The sequence below is a fragment of the Catharus ustulatus genome, chromosome 20 (genome assembly GCF_009819885.2).
Source record: "Catharus ustulatus isolate bCatUst1 chromosome 20, bCatUst1.pri.v2, whole genome shotgun sequence".
Classification (NCBI taxonomy): domain Eukaryota; kingdom Metazoa; phylum Chordata; class Aves; order Passeriformes; family Turdidae; genus Catharus; species Catharus ustulatus.
In genome coordinates, this window is record NC_046240.1 from 4,538,972 (window position 1) to 4,553,886 (window position 14,915).

General features: G+C 47.6%; 1 protein-coding gene across 1 annotated transcript; it reads left to right on the forward strand.

The window, feature by feature from the left end:
* The first annotated feature begins 414 nt into the window (after nt 1–414).
* On the forward strand, nt 415–14,131 carry JMJD6 (jumonji domain containing 6, arginine demethylase and lysine hydroxylase). Its single transcript, XM_033076773.2, has 7 exons — nt 415–681; nt 1,417–1,805; nt 4,611–4,897; nt 6,125–6,260; nt 6,377–6,515; nt 7,119–7,246; nt 8,863–14,131. The coding sequence occupies exons 1-7, from the start codon at nt 553–555 to the stop codon at nt 8,897–8,899; spliced, it is 1,245 nt and encodes a 414-aa protein (XP_032932664.1). The 5' UTR covers nt 415–552; the 3' UTR covers nt 8,900–14,131.
* Nucleotides 14,132–14,915: the final 784 nt, after the last annotated feature.

Genomic DNA, 14,915 nt, shown 5'->3' on the forward strand with positions numbered 1-14,915 from the left:
GGCGCTGATGGCGAAGAGCCGCTCGCCCCGCCGCGGCCTCCCCCGGGGGGCGCGGTTTAACCGGGCCGCTCCCGCCCGCACCGCTGCCCCGGCGGGGTGGGGAGGGCGCCTCCGCGGGCCGCTTCCCGGAGAAGGGTGGAAACCGAGTGACACGCGGTCGGCCCACCACTGTCAGGGGAGCAGCAGGAGCGGAGCGCGGGCCCGCCGCGGGGAGGGCGACGGCGCCGGTGGGTTCCCGGAGCGGCCGCGGGACTGCGCGGCTGAAGACGCCCCGTGCCCGCGCTGCCTCAGTGCCGCCCGCGCTGCCCTTCCTCAACATGGCGGCGCGGGGGCGCCGCTTCCCCAGCCTTGGCCAATCAGTGCCGAGGCGTGGCGGAAGCCGGGGTGCAGCCGGCCAATGGGAGCGCGGCGGGGGCGGGGCCGCGGCGACAGCGGCGGCACGGGGTGAAATTTCTGGAAGGTGCGGCCGGAGCGGGGCCGGGATCAGGATCAGGATCAGGATCAGGGTCGGGCCGGGGGCGGCGGGCGGTGACGGCCCCCAGCGCCGCCGCCATGAATCACAAGAGCAAGAAGCGGATCCGTGAGGCGAAGCGCAGCGCCCGGCCCGAGCTGAAGGATTCGCTGGACTGGACCCGTCACAACTACTGCGAGACCTTCCCCCTCAGCCCCACCGCGTGCAAGGTGCGTCGGGCGGAGGGGAAAGAGGGGGATGAGGAATGAAAGGGTGGGAACGGGGAATGGAGGGGAGCGCGACTGAGTGAGTCCTGCGGGGACCGGGGGAGACCTGAGTGGAGCGGGGTGGGGGGGCCTGAGGGAAGGGAGGTGAGGACACGGGTGGACGCTGGAGAGCCTGAGGGGACAGGGATGGAGGAGGCGGCTGAGGGGATTGGGAATGCCTGAGGTGAAGGGGCAGCCGCGGGACGTCTGATAGGAAGCGGGAAGGGGCCCTTTCCTGAGGCTGGGTTTGCCTCAGAGCTGTGGGAGGGAGAGGTTTGGTGAGGGACAGGACTTTTTTCCCTCCACGTGGCGAGGCGTGTGGGAAGGTCAGGCCCGCCGGGGTGGAGCGGGCCCCCGCGGAATTCCCAGGAGCGCTTCCCGGTGTCCTGAGGCACTGAAATGCAGCACGGGATGTGCCAGCCGAAAGGGCACGGTGGCCTCTCCGCCCGGGGAGCCGCCTCAGGGCAGAGCAGTGCCAAAGGCTTCGAGCGGCCGGTGTCACTGGTGTGTGCAGGGAGCGGGCCAGGAGAAATGGGGCTGCAGCCTCGGGGAGCTTAAAATAGCACAGAGACAGCACCGTACCCTCGTGGTGTGTGGAGCAAAGGATAGATATGTGTGAAGCTCCCCCACAGGCAAGCACAGTCCTAGGACGTCAGTCTGTCCTAATATCTGTCCTGCTTTCCTCCCTTGGTTTCACAGGATAACGTGGAGAGGGCAGATGCACTCCAGTTAACAGTGGAGGAGTTTGTTGAGCGTTATGAGAAGCCTTACAAGCCCGTGGTGTTGCTGAACGCTCAGGTGGGCTGGTCTGCCCAGGAGAAGTGGACGCTGGAGCGGCTGAAACGCAAGTACAGGAACCAGAAGTTCAAATGCGGGGAGGACAATGACGGTTACTCGGTGAAGATGAAGATGAAATATTACATAGAGTACATGGAAACCACGCGGGATGACAGCCCCCTCTACATCTTTGACAGCAGCTATGGAGAGCATCCCAAGCGAAGGAAGCTCCTGGAGGACTACAAGGTCCCCAAATTCTTCACTGATGATCTCTTTCAGTATGCAGGGGAGAAACGGCGGCCACCCTACAGGTAGAGTGCCAGCAAGACAAAACTGGGTATTTTCCAGCTCATTGGTTGTTCCTGAATACCTGGGATTGTCTCACATATAAAAGGGATACTTTTACATCATCTCTGAAACGAGTGTACATCTGTAATGCTGTGGGAAAGAAAGGCAGCTTTATATCATAATTGCTCCTTCTGCCATCAGTGTTGCTACAGGCTTATGGCATAGGAGTTTTTTTAATTCATTCTAGTAAGTCAGTTTACATCACTTCTTAGATTTTTCAAATGTTACATAGTTACTGAGAGATATAAAGATCAGTTTCTTGCTGTGTGTGCATTCTGGTGTTCAAATTTTAAATACCTCAGGAACTGCTCCTGGGTTTTTCACCAGTGGCTTATGTACAGTGTGGAATTGTGTTTAATTATGAGTCATTCCTTTTAAGGTAAAGATCTTAAGTTAGATTAAGATCTAATGTAGGCACTAGTTCTTAGTTCCTCTTCAGATGGTTTTTAGAGATAACAATATTTCACATCTACATAGTCTTTTCAATTCTTCATTTTTGCTTCAGCTTGGAAGAGGATGAAATTATACTTTATTCATAAATTCAAATGCAGCAACCTTGTATTTGGGCTTCCAGATAAAAAGCCATTTTAATCTATGTTACTATGACACTTCATAGCACTATGAGCTTAAGATGAACCCTCCCAAGTAATTAAAGTCTTTACAGTGACATTATAATTGTCAGACAATGCCTTTTGCCCTTTGACTGACATGAGGCTGTGATGTGGTTTATTTAAATAAAATTGAGCAAGAGCTCAGAGTAATGGCACTTTCCTTTGCACTCTTATGTGTCTATATTCCACTTGTGCTTCTACAGGAGTGAAACAAAACCGTGATTCCATTTGAGATCACTGAAGGAAGTGTTTTTGCAGTGCTTTTCATAATGCTCTTCTAAGAACATACAACACTGTGGTCAAAAACAAAACCACACTGGGTGTAGTAGAATACACTTAATGAACTAGAGATCATTTACCCAAGTTAGAGGTAAATGAGAGTATCTGGTTGTGACTCATTTATTTTGCTCTCTGTGTCCCCCACACCCTCCCCACCTACAGGCACATGCTGAACTTTTTGCTTGTCATCTTGGTATCCAACTTCTTGCATTTTTTTTCTGGAAAATGTGGGTATTTTTCAGGCTGTTGAGGTTTTTTTGAGAGCTGAGTGATGCACGAGAGCATAGTAATGTCTGCTGGAGTTAGAGGGTTCATCTGGGTACAGAAATGAGTGTGCAGTACTTCTAGAGCATAATTGAAAATCTGTTAGGAATAGGAGGATATGACCTGTACAGGTTGATCTCTAGATTAGAGGTGTCTGATGTGTGTAGACTTTAAAAGAACTGGTGCTGTTTAGGACATTTTTATTGGCATTGTTTCTCTTAAAATAAAGACAGTAATTTTTGGAAGCCATTTACTTAAGCAGCTATTTTAGTTTGGGAAAGGGGGCTGGGGTTTGCTTTCAGATTGAATTTAGGAGTTGGGAAGTTTCAATGGTAATTTTGATGTCTTGGGGCAAACTGTGTTTTGTTCATTGTAAGTTAAATATTTGGAGGAAGTTGCTGGCAAATGACTGTGTTGCTTAATAAGGACTTTAAAACCTTCTCTGTGTGTGTAGATTCAGGTTATTGTCAGGAAAAATGTGCCAGACAGACCTTCATGTGTATAATTTCTTCTGATTTCTTAATGAAAGCCTTGGCTGTTCTGCCTGTAGTTGAATGAGCTTTGTAAGCATAATGTGAATCTAAACTGAATTGGCACTCAAAATGACAAACACCTGCTTATTTACAGCTCCTTTGTGAAGCAGGAAGAAAGGAGCTTGATAATCAAACTTTACTGTCCTACATTTGATGCTGGCAAACAATCCTTCAAACCAGCTTGATTTACACCTGCACTGGAAAGGGGAGACGGAGAACTTGCTGTATTTTCTGAACCTTTGCATTCCTCTAGCTGGGCATTGCCTGCCTGTCACTGCACCATGGAGGGAATGTATTGGTTCTTTAATTTCTGCACTCTCTGCTGCCAGTGAAACAATTATTGTCATTTTTTCCTCTTCTTGCCTGGTATGAAGTCACCTCACGCTGCTTTTTCTGGTGTGGTTGTTCTTATTCTGTTGCAGGGGAAATGAGCAGTTGAAGGTGCTGCTGCAGTTAAACACGTACAGTAGATAAAGTTCTCCACTGGGAGAAATAAACCTTGTAAATGGGCAGTGGGAATATAAACCTCAAATCCTGAATGGTCACTGGAGAATAAGCTCCGTGTAGTTAAGTGTTGGAATGAAAAGCCTCTTGTGAATGAACAGAAGGGCAGAGAGAGGCCAGGGTTGCATAACTCTCTCAGTTCCTTGTTGGTGCCTTTTGTTCCTCATTGTTCTGCAGTTCTGATTTGTTTGAGCAGCAACTTTTAGAAAACTGTAGGAGAATCCTCCTGCCTAGGAAGAATCCCAGCATGGGCTATTGGGACTTAATCACACTCATAAACTTTAAAATCACCATTTTATTGAAGTGTTTTTTAAAACAAAATACAGTTATGACATATAAAAAGTCAACTTACTTATCCCACAGTCATTCCTGTCACAATTCATATTGTTTTTTGGGTTAAACTTCTGTTCTTTTTGCTGCAGTGTGAGCTTAAAATCAAGAATGTAAATGAGGGAATTGCAGTTACTATAATTTCTAACTGAATGTGCAATGAACTGCTGTAATTCTCTGTCTGACAGATGAAAGGGAGCTACCTGCCTGCTCTATGACTAAAACACTTTTCTTCCCCCCCATGCAGATGGTTTGTGATGGGCCCACCTCGTTCTGGAACAGGAATTCACATTGATCCCTTGGGAACTAGTGCATGGAATGCCTTGGTCCAGGGACACAAGCGTTGGTGCCTGTTCCCAACCAGCACTCCCAGAGAGCTGATCAAAGTGACACGGGAGGAGGGAGGGAACCAGCAGGACGAGGCCATCACCTGGTTCAATGTCATCTACCCTCGGACACAGCTTCCCACCTGGCCCCCCGAGTTCAAACCCCTGGAAGTCTTACAGAAACCTGGAGAGACAGTCTTTGTGCCAGGTATGTGCAAATCTTGGAGGAAAAAAAGCATATTTTTACCATTCCTGTATAATAGAGATGAAGGGAACATTTCAGCTTTCTTATATGCCCATTTCTTACAAACCAAACTGAGCTCATTTTGAGACTATTCAGTTACTTCCTGAGTATCACAAAATGTGTATGACCTGTGGCGTAGGATTGCATGGGATACAGATGGCAAAACAAGTGGGATTTACATTGCAGCATCACAGGAATGAAATCTGAATTAAATTGCAGTACTAGAAAGCTGTCAGGGCATAAAATAATGGCATGAAATAATAGAGGTGTTTGAGCCCCAAACTCTTAGGCAAAAATGTTTGAGTTTATACATGCTGAAGCAAATTCATGGCTGAATTTTGCATATGAATTTTCCTTAGCTGTGGGAAACCAACTACTTAAAGGCACTGACACCTTCCACCCACCTCTCTGTGGTTATGCTTCATCTTGCATTTGAAATCAAAAGCTAAATAAAGCTTTGCTCAAGATGCCCTCTGAGTGGCTGCACACTGTGTGCCCATTGTAAGTGGGGGTGAGGTGAGTTCAGTACCAGATTGTAACCTCAGAATCTTGCATCACTTATGTGCAGCACAGCCCATAGTTCCTGTCCACATTGCTTGTCTGTAACATCCAGCTGACTTGGTGTGTGAAGGGTGCCTTGTGATTGTCTTGGCACTTATTAGTGACTCCTGAGTGTACCTTCTGTTAAGAGTTTGTAGCTGTCGGGTTCCATTAAACTGTTCCCTCAGTCTTTTCTGAGCCTCTGAGTGGGTTGTAAGAGCTCCACTATTTTTATCCTGTGTGGAGAAACAATTTTGCATCTATTTTTAAATGAAAGGTTAGTCTGTAGTCATAAGAACCTTGCAAAATCAGCGTGTAAAGTGTTCTGCAGCTGAACAGAAAGGGCTCTGTGCAGTCTGGGTCACAATGGCTGCTGCTGTTAAATAAACTGTCAGCAGCCAGGGTGGTGCTGTCAGGTCACATCTTCAGTGCTGTGTGTGAGCTGGGTAATTTGGTCAGAGCGTGGAGCTGCCTTCTGTAACAAGAGCCTGTCAGGCACTGAGGTGAAAGCTGAAGTAAGACAGAAAAGATGATGTGTTGGAAAACTCACCTGGGTTTGGGAGATAAAGTCCTGCTCCATCTGCACTGTGTTCTTGGCTGTTCTTGTTCTCTGCCATGCAGCCACCAATGGTCACTGGTGTTGTGTTTTAGGTGGCTGGTGGCACGTAGTCCTCAATCTTGACACGACTATTGCCATCACACAAAACTTTGCCAGCTGTACCAACTTCCCCGTGGTGTGGCACAAGACAGTAAGAGGGAGACCTAAACTGTCACGGAAATGGTACAGGTAAGGATTCAGTAGCTTTCTTTGTATATTCTGCATTGGAAACAAAACCTGCAAATATTCATCAGTGTGCAGTGTTACAGTTCAAAGGCTAACCCTGAAATTTCAACTGTATTTAGGATCCTAAAGCAGGAGCATCCTGAACTGGCAGCCTTGGCTGATTCAGTTGACCTGCAGGAATCTACTGGTATTGCTTCTGACAGTTCTAGTGATTCTTCCAGTTCGTCAAGTTCCAGCTCCTCAGACTCTGATTCAGAGGTAATGTATTTTACTGCAAAAAGTGATCCATATTCTACAATTACATTCTTTTTCCATACCTTCATCCTTATATTCATGCCATATGGAATAAATTAATGGAAAGCAGTTAATCTGCATGGTGGAGGAGCCTGTGATCTTAGCAGGTTCTGTTTCCTGAAGCCTCTCTTTGCATTGCTAAATGGATTCATTCTGTTTGATCCATGTCTGTCTGTATGTAAATCTGTCACTCATTTAGCTTGTTGAAAATGGCTGCAAATGAATGTGCTAAAACTTGGGAGAGGGAAAAAAATCCAAAACAGGTCAGTTATGACACAGGACTCTTGTCAACACCTAAATCCTTCAGAAGCCAGGGTCTTCTCTTAGAAGATGAGGTCCCTCTAGGAGCACATTCATTGTCTTGCCTCAAGGCGGCTTTAGCCAGTGATGAAATCCAATAACATTTCTGCTTTTTAAATACTTAATTTAAAATTTCCTTGATGTGTCAAGCCTAAAACAGCACATTCTTTGAGCTCAGGGTTACTGAGTAGCTCTTGTGGTGAATTACACAGCACAGGCAGTTCATGAGGTTCCTCTGAATTGTGGTTTCATGTTTCCATCCTTCAGTGTGACTCTGGCTCCGAGACAGAGGGGATGATGCACCGCAGGAAAAAGCGGAGGACGTGCGGGATGATGGGCAACGGGGACACAACTTCCCAGGACGACTGCGTGAGCAAAGAGCGCAGCTCCTCCAGGTGACCCCAGGGCAGCTGTTGGTTTAAAACAAGCACAGGACAATACAAGGGAAAGCTGGCACACTTCAGATAGGGGATTCATCAGGAGAGAGGGATGGAGAGCAAGGGATTCCTTCCAGCACATAAAGCAGTTGACCAGTGGTATCTTCCCTCTGTGAATTGTTTTAATTGTTCCAAACAGAAAACTAAGATTATTGATGCTTTTTTTTTAATCAGGGGTTTTATTTAATAAACAGTCTTATTACTTTCCCTAGTTGTCTCTTTTAATAGATGAAAGGATTTGGTTTTATCTTTGTTTAATGGGAGAGATGGGATATTTTAATTGCTCTTCACAGAGCACAAATGAATAGTGAACAGATAAGGATGAAGAATGATCAGGCAACACTTGGGTTTCAATGTCTTGTTCAAATAGAAAACCTTCAAGTAGTTGTATGGTTTCTCTTACTGCTGCCTCGACTATTTCAGTCTGTTCCACTGCTTTATCTGTTAAAGGCAAAGTTCATCCCAAATTCCAAATGTCTGTGTTTACATTTAAAATAAATAAATACATAAATATTTAGCAAGTTTCAGTGTGGAAGGAGGCAACATTAATATTGCAAAATCAAGGATAGGTGTACTTAGGGCCAAGTTGCTGAGGAAAGCAGTTCTCTAGACAGGCCAGGTTAAAAACAGTGGAACACTGGGAATCTGGGAGTGTACTGCAGGGAAGAACTTAAACATTCTTTGCTAAATGAAGCATTTTTCTCATATAGCAGAGGCTTGCCAAAATTCTTAAGCAAATTCCTTGCAGCTTGGTTAACCAGTGCTGCTGCATTGGCTTTCTGCCTGGATTAGAGCTTTTGAGCTCTTGGATGCTCCAGGTTTGGCATGGATGCAAGTGCTCTGGTGCCTTAGTGTGTGGCTGCTAAAGAAGGTGTGCAGCAGTAATTTACCTGAGGAAGTCCATATTCCAGCATGATTCCAGCCTGACTTCCCAGTGTGGGGACTGCCTGAAGACCTGTGTGCTCCTGTAGATTGCTCTGTTGTTTCCAGCAGTTGCTCATAACTGAATACAATTTGAATTACAAGTACAGAGCATCGTTAGAGGTTGGGGAGAACTGTACTAACTGCTTATTTTGCCCTGGAGGTTTCCACAATTTGCTTGTTATGACGTTGTCAAATGACATTTTGACAGCCAGTGTGACTTCAGGCTGGGAATGAGCAGCAGGAAAGAACAAACCTTAATGCAGACCCTGGTTTAAAAAGAAAGCTGTAAAAATGCAGATCACGATGCAGATCTGTTCTTCTGAAAAACCCATGCATTTTAAAATTATTTGCCATTCAAATTTTGAAATGAATACCTTAAATATTAAAAATTAGCACTTTGCCTAGAACATTTGCTTTCTGGGTTTCACTGTTCTTCCTCCTGTATGTTGATTGTTTCACCCTATGAGGGTGGATGGGTTTTCTGTTCCAGCTGTGTCATGGCTTAGTTGCTAGAAACGCTTCAACATGAAATCTTAACCATGCTTGTACAATGCTGGAGGAAGAATGAGCCTGAGATTAATCTGCATGCTGGGATCTTGTGCCCTGATACAAGGGGAATGCTGAAAGGCAGTTGTACCTTTTTTTGACAGGATTAGGGAATCTTGTGGAGGCCGCAGCTACCCCTGAGGGATAGCACCACCTGCCCAGAGGCAGCTGCCGATCGAAGCTCCGTTAGCAGCCAGCCAGCTCTGTTCTACCCCTTCTGCTTCCATTTCTCACACTCCTTCAGTTTGTGTCACTCTCCCTCGATGCAGACATCTTCGTTCCGTGCTGTCCAAGGTTGGCTCCTGATCACCTGTAGGGGAATGCCCCGGCTGTGCCCTGTGTGCAATGCTTTGTCCCCTCTGCGCCCTGTGTGAGTGCACTAGACCCCAGCTGTGGGTAAGGACATGCCAAGTATTTAATGGGTCATGCAACTGGCAAGGAAGACAATGGTCAGTTTTTAAAGAACTCTTTTTAAAACCAGCAGGTAAATGTGAAAACCTGCCTTGCTTTGATGCTGTCATATGTTTACATGTTGTCCTGTACACTTGAGGAAAGGAACACCAGCCCTTTTGGCCTGTCGGAACGTCCAGTGGACCTCACACCAGGATTTTGGGAAGAACAGTGAAGAAATGAGCTTCTGCAAGAACTGAGCTGTGGAAAATGAGTCCTTGGATCTTAGCCTGCTGCAGGAGAACATTGCTGTCAGAGCTGGTGCTTCCAAGTGTGTGTCTCATAAAATCCTGGAGTAGGGGCATTTGGGAAGAATCCATCAGGATCATCGAGTTCAACTCCTGGCCCTGCACAGAAACCAAGAGCCCCACCCTGTGCCCAAGAGCATTGTCCGAACACTTCATGAACTCAGGCTCAGTGCTGTGACCATTGCCCCGGCGAGGCTGTTCCAGTGCCCAGCCACCCTCTGGGTGAAAAATGTGTTTGTGATAGCCAGCCTAAACCTGCTCTCACTCAGCTCCAGCCATTTCCTCATCACTGGTCACAAGAGTGAAGAGATTGGTACCTGCTCCTCTGCTGTCCCTCATGAGGATGCTGAAGACCCCAGTGAGGCCTGGCTTCAGCCTCCTCCAGGCTGAACAGATCAAGTGACCTCAGCCATCCTCATTCATCTTCTCCTGGAGACCCTTCACCATCCTCATGGCCTCCTTTGGGCACTGTCCCATGGCTTAATGTCTGTTAGATGTTGTGGTTCCCAAAACTGCCCCCAGCATTGAAGGTGAGGCTGCCCCAGTGCAGAGCAGAGCAGGACAATCCCCTCCCTTTCCTGGCTGGTAATGCTGGGCCTGATGCCCCAGGACATGGTTTGCTCTCTGGGCTCCAGGGCACTGCTGACTCAGATCCAGCTTGCCACCAACCAGGCCCCCCAGGTCCCTTTCCACAGCTCTGCTCTCCAACTTCATTCCCCAGTCTGTCCACACAACCAGGAGTGCCTGGATCTCAGTGCAGAATCCAGCCCTTGCCCTTGTTAAATTCCATACAGTTGGTGATTGCCCATCTCTCTACCCTCGAATGAGTTGACAGCTTCTCCTAGTTTAGTGTTTTGGCAAACTTAATATTCCTTCCAATCCTGCATCCAAGTCAGTAATGAGGATGTTGAAGAGCACAGGGATGAGGATGGACCCCTGCAGAAGCCCAATAGTGTCCAGTGCCAGCCTGGTGTCACCCCAGTCACTGTCACTGTGTTCAGCCTGTTAGCCAGTTGCTCACCCATCATGTGAAACAAATACCCAGCTGTGGGCTGGACAGTTTGTCCAGAAGGTCACTGGGAGAGACAATATAAATAAAGGTGACAGCTACTGGCTTTTCTAGATCAAGCATCAACCTTGTCACAGAAGGAGTTCAGATTCAACAAGCAGGACTTTCCCTTCATGAAGCTGTGCTGGCTGTGATTGATGCCTGCATTGTTCTCCAGGTGTTTTTCAGTACTTCCCAGAATCATCTCTTCCATGATGTGGCCAGGCACTGAAGTGAGACTGACAGGCCTGTGGTTGCCAGGGTCCTCCTTGTTGTTGAAGACTGGGACATTTGCCAACTTCCAGTCAGCTGGAGCCCCTCTGAATTCCCAAGACTGCTCAAAAATCATTGAGAGGTTTTTTGATGACATCAGCAGCATCTTGAGGGTTCTCAGATGAATCCCATGAGGCCCCATGGATTTGTAGGCATCCATCTGGAGCAGCAGATGCTGCTGCTTTGGGCTTGACTGGGAGTTGAACATTGTCACAGTCACAGTCCTCCAGCACTGAGACCCCCTTGGTCCATCATGTGTGCTGAAGACAGAGGCAAAGAAGCATTAAACACCTCTGCCATGTCCCTGGTTTTGAGGTGACTGTCCTCATCCTGAAATGGGCCAGTGTTATTTCTAATTTGCCTTTTGTCATTAATATATTTGAAAAAACTCTTTTTTATTTTCCCCCACAGTTCTGGCCAGTTACATCTCCAGTCGAGCTTTGGCCACATGAATTTTCTTCATACAGTGTCAGCAGCATTTCTGTATTCTTCCCATGTCACCTGATCCTGCTTCCACCTTCCTTTTTCATCTTATTTCCAAGAAATGATCCCTGTTCAGCCAAGGAAGGGAAGGTGGTGTGAATGCCCCAAGTACTGTGGTGGCAAAAAAACCACCAAACAGTTCTGGGGCTGAGGGCTTGCTGAGCCCAGTGCAATTCACATCCCTAAATGACTTTCCTTTGAGGTTATGTGTTCAGACCTTTCTGAAAGTGCAGTGCCAATTTTAAAGGATTTTTAAGAGGGGGACGTGTTGTTTTATGCTTTTCAAAAATGCAGTGTGTTGCTTAAGTCTGTGTAGATGCATTTGTATTACTCCAGGCAAAGCTCTTGTCCCCAAGGGATCTTTTGGAGCTGCTGGTTTGTTATATTAGCAGGGGCTTGTACTGGTGGTGTCTGTGTGACTGAAAGTGCTGCAAGGAAATCTGAATTTCCCATGGGCTGCTTCAGTGGGTGCTCTTCTGAGTGCAGAACTCACTTCAGCCATTCTTTGGGAAGTACAGAAGTGCTGTATGTGTAGTAAACACACAGCAATGCCCAGGCACTGATGAAAGAGCAAATTAAAGAGAGATTAAAGCCTCAACTGTGACTTTCTTAAACGTGTTAGGTTTGGTGGAACCTGGAGTGTTGTGTTTCTGGGTTCTCTGGTCTGTTTTTAACCTTGTCTCTTCCTTATTTAAACACTCCTGGGCCATATCCTTTTGTACAAAGCAATCCTAAATATGTTTGTTGGGATCTCTGTTTTTGACTCTTTTGTGCCAGTCAGTTTGTGTAAGAGCAGTGTGGTGGTGGGGAAATGGAGATAGGGAAGGTTTATTGATACATTTTTCAGCTGTCCAGACTCCCAAATTTCCTGTGATATCCAGGCATAAGCAAGAACACTTGCTCTGTAGCCACTGCAGATTCTTCCACGAGATTATTTTAAAAACCTCCAACTTCTCCAACTCCTGGCATTTCTGGCCAAGGCTGAACAGCCTGGAAGCCTGCACAGTCTGTGTGTGTCCTCAGAGAAGGCTGCAGCTGCTGCCTTTTGGAAGATTGTGGGGCCTGGAGAGACAAAGGCTGACAAGGCTCAGCTCTCACAGTGAGGGGAGTCCTTGGAGAGCTGTCCCTGCCCTCTCTGGTGCCCTCAGTGAGATGCAGCTGCATTTGGCACATGTGGTTCAGTTTGCACAGTCTTAAAATCTAATGTGGAAGCCTGATTGCTGTGGTGGGAAAGCCACACCTCTGCCTCTAGAAGCACAGTGGGAAGATCCAGTTCTTCCATGCCTGTGAAATCTTCCATGGTGGGAAATAAAGCAATTCCAGGTGAAGTCTGTGTTGGTGTGACATCTCTCACAGAAAAGCAGTGTTTACAAGGGACTGCAGACATCATGATACCAGCAACCCTCTCCTGGCTGCTCCACAGGGCATTCCTGCTGTGTAACAGTGTCTGTGCAGGCAACCTGGGAATCAGGACTCTGGGATCTTCAGTTCTTCCACTTCTGGCTTTTGCCTCAGCCACTTTGGTGAGTCTTTGTTTGAGCAGTGAGGAAAATCCCTACCTCGAAGGGCTGTTGTGAGGCTGAACTGGAATTGCTGTGCAAGATGATTTGAAGCCATCCACTCAAAAAAGGTATTCATTCAACCTGAGACTTCCCAGCCTGCTGGGAGCTTTTTGTAGCAGAAAACATTGGGGATGTTGTTCAACACTATTGGCCACGTGGTGTTGTGTGGTGGCCCTTCCAGAACTGCAGTGTGGTACATGAATTGTAGCAGAACAAGACTTTGTTTTCACCAGGGTTGAACTGTTGCTGTTCCATGGCCTGCTCTAAACAGGAGGTGCTGTTAGAGCAGGATCTGTTTTTAAACAGGACTAGATTCTCTCATCAGGGAGTCATCTTCACTGGCCTTACAGGAATGAGGGGAGCTGGTGCTTCCCAGGCCCTTATTTCAGGCTGGGTGAGTGAGGAACAGTTGAAAACTGCTCCCTTTGTGCCTCACTCCGTGCTTGTGGGAAGCTGGCTGGGGACAGTGGGCTCTGCTCTCCTTTCTCCAGGCTTGTGCTTCTTGGGGCATCCTTGTTTCTTGTTCCAGCCCTGCTGCTTTTGTACTCTAGAGGCCCTGGATGCAGCTGGTCCAGCACCCTGTGGGCCCCTCATTTCCTTGAGCCCCAGAGCAGCAGCACAGCTTTGCCTCACCTCTCTGGGGCTGTGGGGGCTGCCCTGTCCCCAGGGATGGGCAGAGAACCTCAGGCTGGGTGTCATTGTCACAGTCCTGCCTGCTCTGGGATAGGTGGTGGGATTTGGGAGCTCTGGCTGTGCTTTAGAGCCTGATGATAGACACAGGCTGGGAGAGTTCAGGAGGAAACAACCCAGCACTCCATCAGAACCACAAATGTGGACAAGAGGCACCAGTCCAGCACCTGTTCTTTGCACAAGTGCTGTGGGAGCAGGTGGCACTGAGGAGCCTCTGGCAGACTTCCTCCCCTTCCAGCTCATGTGTGCTAGCTCCAGTTTGTCTTACAATTATATCAAACCTCTCCAAATGCTTCAAGGAAAGACAGCACCCTCTTTCACAGTTAACCTCTACTCTCCTCCCTGAGGCCTCAGCCATGTGGGCTGGGAAATGAGTCTGTTGGCTGAATCCAGTCTGAAATGCCTGTGTGGGCACATTTTAGCAGGAGGTTTTTGGCATCCCCCTTGCAAATGGGGGAAGGAAAATGTTACCCATTCATGTGACAGTCCCACTGTCAGCTCCAAGCCCTGCCACTGCCCTTAGCTGCTTTTATCACCCATCCAGCAGAGCTGGGATACTTGTCTTGTTCGGATGATTGTGGTTTTGCTTTTTATTTTAAATAAAATCAATTATTTTGCATTATTTTGTTACTTTCTTTCATACTGTGATCTGAAAAAAACCTTACAGGTGTGCACCTCTGTTTCCCAAATGTGCTAAATGTGTCAGGAACAACTCTGGGGATGCTTGAGTGTTTGCCCATCTATGCTGAGGTGTGGTTTGAAAGCTGTTGGAGTTTCACTGACTGGGAGGTGAGTTTTGTTACCCCACTTGCCTCCCCAGTCTGTCACAAGAGGTTTCTGTGTTGTGTTTCTGGTGCCACCTTGCACTGGTGAGGGGGTTTCACCTTCCAGTTGTTGTGTGCTGCTTTGGGAGGGCCACTGTGGTAATCAGAGGGATGGAGCCCTTCTCCCATGAGGAAGGACTGAGAGAAATGGGATTGTTCAGCCTGGAGAAGAGAAGTCTCCAGGGGGATCTAATTGTGGCCTTCTGCTCCCTGGAGGGAACCTACAAGAAAGATGGGGAGAGACATTTTACAGGGGCCTGGAATGACAGGACAAAGGGGAATGGCTTCAAACAGACAGGGAGTTGGTTTAGTTTGAATATTAGGATTAAATTCTTCCCTGTGAGGAGGGTGGGGCCTGGCACAGGTTGCCCAGAGAAGCTGTGGCTGTTCCTGGAAATGTCCCAGGCCAGGGTGGATGGGGCTTGGAGCAGCCTGAGATCATGGAACAGAATGAGCTTTAAGGTCCCTTCCAACCCAACTCACTCTGTGATTCCATGATTCTAAATAAGCCCCAGAATGCAGAGAGGTTCTGTGGAAAGGCTGCACTCCAAGCAGAGGGGTTTGGGACAGAGCTGCCTC